General features: G+C 57.5%; 1 protein-coding gene across 1 annotated transcript; it reads right to left on the bottom strand.

The window, feature by feature from the left end:
- Positions 1-2,106: 2,106 nt before the first annotated feature.
- On the bottom strand, positions 2,107-4,606 carry LOC136472192 (9-cis-epoxycarotenoid dioxygenase 1, chloroplastic). Its single transcript, XM_066469927.1, has one exon. It carries the CDS (start codon positions 4,499-4,501, stop codon positions 2,666-2,668), a length of 1,836 nt encoding a protein of 611 aa, XP_066326024.1. The 5' UTR covers positions 4,502-4,606; the 3' UTR covers positions 2,107-2,665.
- Positions 4,607-5,511: the final 905 nt, after the last annotated feature.

Below are 5,511 nucleotides of genomic sequence, written 5' to 3'. Positions count from 1 at the left end.
TCAAGGAGGAGATTGTTAGATTGATCTGTAATCCCAAACTGGACCCAACGGCCCAGTTGGGCCTTTGATCCGCGCTCTGATCGGGGGCGCCCAACTCATTATGGCTGGAGGGCCCCTGTCACATTGCGTAATATATAGAGGTGGGAGCCGGCGGCTCTGAGTACGAGGTTCGCCTGAGTCGAGCTCCCCACCGAAACCTAAACCCTAATCCCGATCAGAGAGGGGCGTAGCCAGTGACGGGAAGCCACCAGTCGCGCCGCCCCGCTCCACCGACGTCGATGACTTCATTGACCTTTTCCTCGAACGTCGCTGCCCGTGCGCAGACTTCAGCGACGAACGAGATGGTGGCTTCTGGACCATCTCCCTCTGCGGTGTCAGGTTCTACACCCTCTTCTTCTACCCCTCTCTTTCTCTCGTTCTATCTACTGTTACTGTACTCGTAGATGTTCTAAAATTCACGATTTATCTAAGTGTAAGTAGACATGCTAGTTCTATACCTAGATATCATGCTTTAGGGTCTAACATGTAGTAGTATCTGTGTATGTGGACGCTCTTGTTCCCGCGCGCGGGAGTCCCGGCCCGGTGTCGCGGTCACACTCGCACGCAATGGGACGCGGATCAACGTGATCGGGATGCGCGTGGTCGGCGCGATCCGTGCCGCGGCGTCTTCACATACGTGCCAGGCGCGCGACAAAAGCAGCGCACTCCAAGCAGCGGAGCAATATATACCCCGAAAGGGACCCCGGCGCCGCGTCCGTCTCCGCGAGAACGCATGAGCAGCAGCGGCGTGCGTGACTGCGTCTGCGTGGACACACACACTTCCCGGTTCCCGCACGAGAGCGCCAGAGCCGGTGTGAAACACGACGGCAAGGCGGGCCAGATTGGAGCAGCTAGCTACTCGTCTCCATAGCGTACAGTAAGAAGATTAGGCAAATCCATCACATTGTCCATGCCTCTGCCGTCTGCCGCTAATTCTTAATCTCACTTAATTGGCCGCTCCATGCCGAAAGCAATCAGCATCAACAGCCACGGGAAGCGTATGGTCGAGCCCACGCACTCACACGAAAAGAACGCATCGCACGGGCGCAAATTTAAAATCAGTGCTGCAAGAACTAAACCTTGCCCAGCGTCTCCTGACTCTTGGCATGCAGCTGACAGAAAAGAATCGGTGCGCCTTTCTTCCCTCTTCCTATATGCAGTCTGTTCGTTTGCTCGCATATGATCGTGGATTATAAACTGGAATAGTATTTTTTTCTCACATCAAACCAGCCAGTAGTAAATAATTCATGATCGTTTACGACGAAACGAACAGGCTGATAATCTATGAGCAGAATCAAGAGTCTGCATTCATTCGGAATTCGAAATTCAGGTACCGTTTAGTTAGCAAAATTTTTGGCGAAATGTCACTGCACTTTCGTTGTTATTTGGCAATTAGTGTCCAATCATAATCTAATTAGGCTTAAAAGATTCGTCTCGTGAATTTCGTCTAAACTATGTAATTAGTTTTATTTTTTATTTATATTTAATACTTCATGCATGCGTCCAAAGATTCGATGTGACGGGAAATCTTGAAAAATTTTACAAAATAAAGTGTAACTAAACAGGGCCTCAATTGAACTGACCAAACAAAAATGTTGCCCAGTGACAGTGAGTGGACCGACTCTGAGATTCTTTCTGAAGCACATTCCACTCAATCACAATGTCCGTCGACACTCGACAGCATCTGGAAGCCCTCACCTACAGCGACGAACCGCATCACAGACGACAAACCCCCCATTTCACCTCAGTTAGCACAAAGCCCATCATAACACACACACACACACGACACACCCAACGACATCAGAACACAGTGGCAGGAAAGAACCAAAGAGCCCCCACACAAGTGGTCAAGTGGACAAAGCGGAGAAGCGTTCGCTTGCTGTGGAGGAAGCAAATTCCCATCTGCGTTCAAAATTGCTGTGCCCGTCGACAACGAAGGCTCTGCTCTGCTTGTCCCGGCAGCACAGAAACAGAAGCCCCACATCACGACACACAGATACTCTACGACTGATGAATAGAAACGAAATCGGATCTCTGAACAAAGATCGAGACAGAAACCGTCACCGTTCTTATTCTTATATCATCATCAATCATATATTATACTTCTATGGACAAATGTACACACACTGATATAGAAGCCAAGCCAGCAACACCTCAGCAGCAGCAGCAACTGGGTGGCAATGGCGAGCAAGTAGCAGCAACCAAGATCCTAGACACCCCAGTCCACTGGACCGAGTGACAACAACTGGAGCTGGATGCATATCCATGTTATCCCATCCAAAGAAAAAAGGGATAAAGCGAAGAAGGAAAAAATATACTCTATACTAGCAAGAGGCGCCACCAGCTGAGCTCTGGTTGCTCGATCTCTAGAAGCAAGCACGAGCTGGGCGCCTTTCTTCTCTCTACTACCACTACTAATCTCTCTCTAAGCTGCCACTATGGCACTATCCCAATTTAATTACACTAGTGTGAAATGAAATGAAATGAAAAAAGAAAAGCAACTACCAACTGTAACTGTGGTGTGGGGGGACGGGAAGACCCCGGGGAACTGATCTCGGCTCCCTCTGGTGACTTCTCCCCTGATCCATGGTTCCTCTGTTACTCCTCCAAGAAACGTGGAGCTCGGTCAGGCCTGGGCCTCGAGCTCCTTGCCCGTGATAAAGGTGCCGTGGAAGCCGAAGGGCACGCGGGACGGCAGCTGGACCGTGGCCTCCAGCCGCATGTCGACGGCATTGACCACCAGGAGCTCCGACGTGCCGGCGCGCTCGTCGTGGACGAAGGTGAGCACGTACCCGTCGTCCTCGCCGCGCGGGTGCGCCGCGGCGGGGTCCATGGGCACGAAGCAGGGCTCGCCGCCGAACCGTCCCTCGCCGTACTCGAACTTGGTGAGCTCGCCCGTGGCGAGGTCCACCTTGGCGAAGCCCGAGACCTTGGGCCACGGCTCGGCCACCGCGAGGTACGCGTACCGAGTCTTGCGGCCCAGGAGGTTGCGGTTCACCATGCCCACCTCAAGGTTCACCTGCTGCGACGGCGCCAGGACGGCGCGGCGGGTGGACCGGCCCGTGCGCGTGTCGAGGCGGATCTCCGTGAGCACGCTCTCGAGGCGCTCGTCGGACTCGTTGAAGATGGAGTCGGCGGGGGTCATGCAGGAGCCGATCACCACCACCTCGCCCGTCGCCTCGTCCTCCCACGCGTTCCACAGGTGGAAGCAGAAGCAGTCCGGCACGTCCACCCACGCCATCTCCGACGCGTCGGCGGCGTGCTTGGGGAGCACGCCGAAGCGCGACGTCTTCTCCTTGTCCAGCACCACGGGCGAGCCGCCGCGCAGCATCTCCTGGAGCTTGAACACCACCTGGTGGTCGGGCACGACCACGAAGTTCTCGGTGATGGCGAAGTCGTGGATCATGGTGGGCTGGTCCAGCGGGATCTCCACGTCGTCGGACTTGGTGCCGTCGGGCCTGAAGTAGAAGTACTTGAGGTACGGCTTCTTGATGACGTCGTAGCTGAGCGCGTGGAGCTCCCCGGTGACCGGGTCAAGCTTCGGGTGCGCGATCATGGCGCAGCCGAGCTGGCCGTCGAAGTCGTAGCGGCCGACGGTCTCGAGGTCGCCGTCGTCCGCGACGCGGACGTGGTAGGGGAGGTCGTCCTCGGACATGGCCAGGAGGCGGTCGTTGAAGTAGACGAGGCCGGCGTTGGCGACGCCCGTGCCGGCCGAGGGATCGACGAGGCCGCACGCGGCGCGCGCGTAGAACAGGGCGAGGCGCGCGATCCCGGAGTGGCCGTGCAGCTCGCCAATGGCCTTGGGGAAGACGGGGCGGCCGATCGCGCGCTCCTGGGTGAGGCGCGCGGTCTCCGTGAAGCGGCAGGCGTAGGACTCGGCGACGCCGTTGCGTATCCGCAGCGCGTGCACCATGCCGTCGCCGTCGAAGAGGTGGTGCCCGGCGACGGGGTCGAAGCAGGGGTTGGCGCCGTTGCGCGCGTAGACGCCGTTGATGAAGGGCGGGATGCGGCCGGAGACGGGGAGCTCGCGCACCGGAGGCCTCTCCCCGACGGGCGCGAAGTTGCCGGCGATCTGCACGGCCGGGTCGGCCGTGCTGGGCAGCCCGTGGGGCCGCTCGAGGACGTTGGCCACGAACCCCTCCTCGAACGCGTCGAGCGCGGCCGCCGCGGCGCGCTGGAAAAAGTTGAGCTGCTTCTTGCCGCCGCCCGTCTTCCGCGGCGCCGCGGCGTGCCTCGGGACGGCAATGGCAGCGGCGGGCTTCTTGGACGGCCCCGGCAGGTCGGCCGCGCCGGGCTTGTGGAACGGCGCCTGGAAGCTCTCGGCGGGCGCGGTGGCGTGCGGCACGGAGCTGACGGCGCGCGGCGAGAACCTGACGGAATTGGAGGCCCGGGCCCTGCTGGACCCGGCCGGCAGGTGCTGCCGGTGTATGGAAACAGAGGTGGGCGGGGCGAGACTCTGCATCGCGGTGGCTGAATTGGCGTGGATCGCGTGCGGGGTCGGTTGGGTTTTTGCGCGGTCGGCGGAGGAGGCTGGAGTGGAGAGCGGAGCCCGTTGGTTTGGCGGTGGTCTGTGATGGATGGATGGTTTGGAGGTGGGAGCCGGCGGTTGTATTTATAGAGAGAGGGTCGAGGTCGAGTGGCGGGGGCAGAGAGAGCAGGGGGAAAGAAGGGAAGCAGGAAGCTCAAAGCTGTGGTGGGCGGTGACTGGGTGAGTGAGGAGGGGAAGAAAAGAATTGACAGGGGGCGAGAGCGAGACGGGCGGCGCGGGTGGGGGAGAGAGTGTGGTGTGGTGGACTGGTGGGGTGGGCGGTTTGAACGGGCCTCGACAAATTCGCGACGCGGACAGGGGCGCCCACGTGGTGCACTGCGGGGGGCGGCAGGGGGGACGCGCTGACGGGGACGTGCCCCCGGCGCCCCGCGACGGCTGTGCCCAGCCCACTGCTGTTGCGCTTGTGCAGAGAGAAAAAAAAAGCCGTGTTCTTCTTTTTGTTTTTCTATTATATCACTAGTTTCTCTTTTTGCCACAGGATTTATCGCGTGCGTTGCTTTGTTTATATATTATTTCTTTTTTTTGAACAATTGTTTATATTATTCCTGGTAGAAGTGTTTTTTGGGCAGAAACAGTAGGAGCGACGAGCTGAGGGTCGCGATCGAGTCTTCTCCCCGGGCGCAGCCTATACCTCGGATATGTTGTCCCTCGGTACTTGCGCTTCCTTGGACCCGTCCCCGTGCCAAATGTGCTACAGCTGCCCAGTTCTGTGCAGCCAACTTCTCAAGTCACTAAACTTTGTCGTGCAGCATGCAGCACGCAAGACATGAGTAGCATAATGAATGGATTTCTTAGTGTAGCTAACAGTGTTTTTCTCTCACAACATTTCAGCATAAGTTAAATTTTAGCATAAGCGAATAGGGTAAATGAATGGATTTTGATTAAGCTGTGTGCTTGCTCTACCCTCGAGTCGAGTCGATGCT

The sequence above is a fragment of the Miscanthus floridulus genome, chromosome 1 (genome assembly GCF_019320115.1).
Source record: "Miscanthus floridulus cultivar M001 chromosome 1, ASM1932011v1, whole genome shotgun sequence".
NCBI classification, from domain to species: domain Eukaryota; kingdom Viridiplantae; phylum Streptophyta; class Magnoliopsida; order Poales; family Poaceae; genus Miscanthus; species Miscanthus floridulus.
The sequence above is the reverse complement of the archived record's forward strand: the minus strand, read 5'-3'. Positions and strand labels throughout refer to the sequence as shown.

Excerpts from the sequence above, each read along its gene's own strand:
- LOC136472192 (XM_066469927.1), bottom strand. The coding sequence starts at position 4,501 with ATGCAGAGTCTCGCCCCGCCCACCTCTGTTTCCATACACCGGCAGCAC.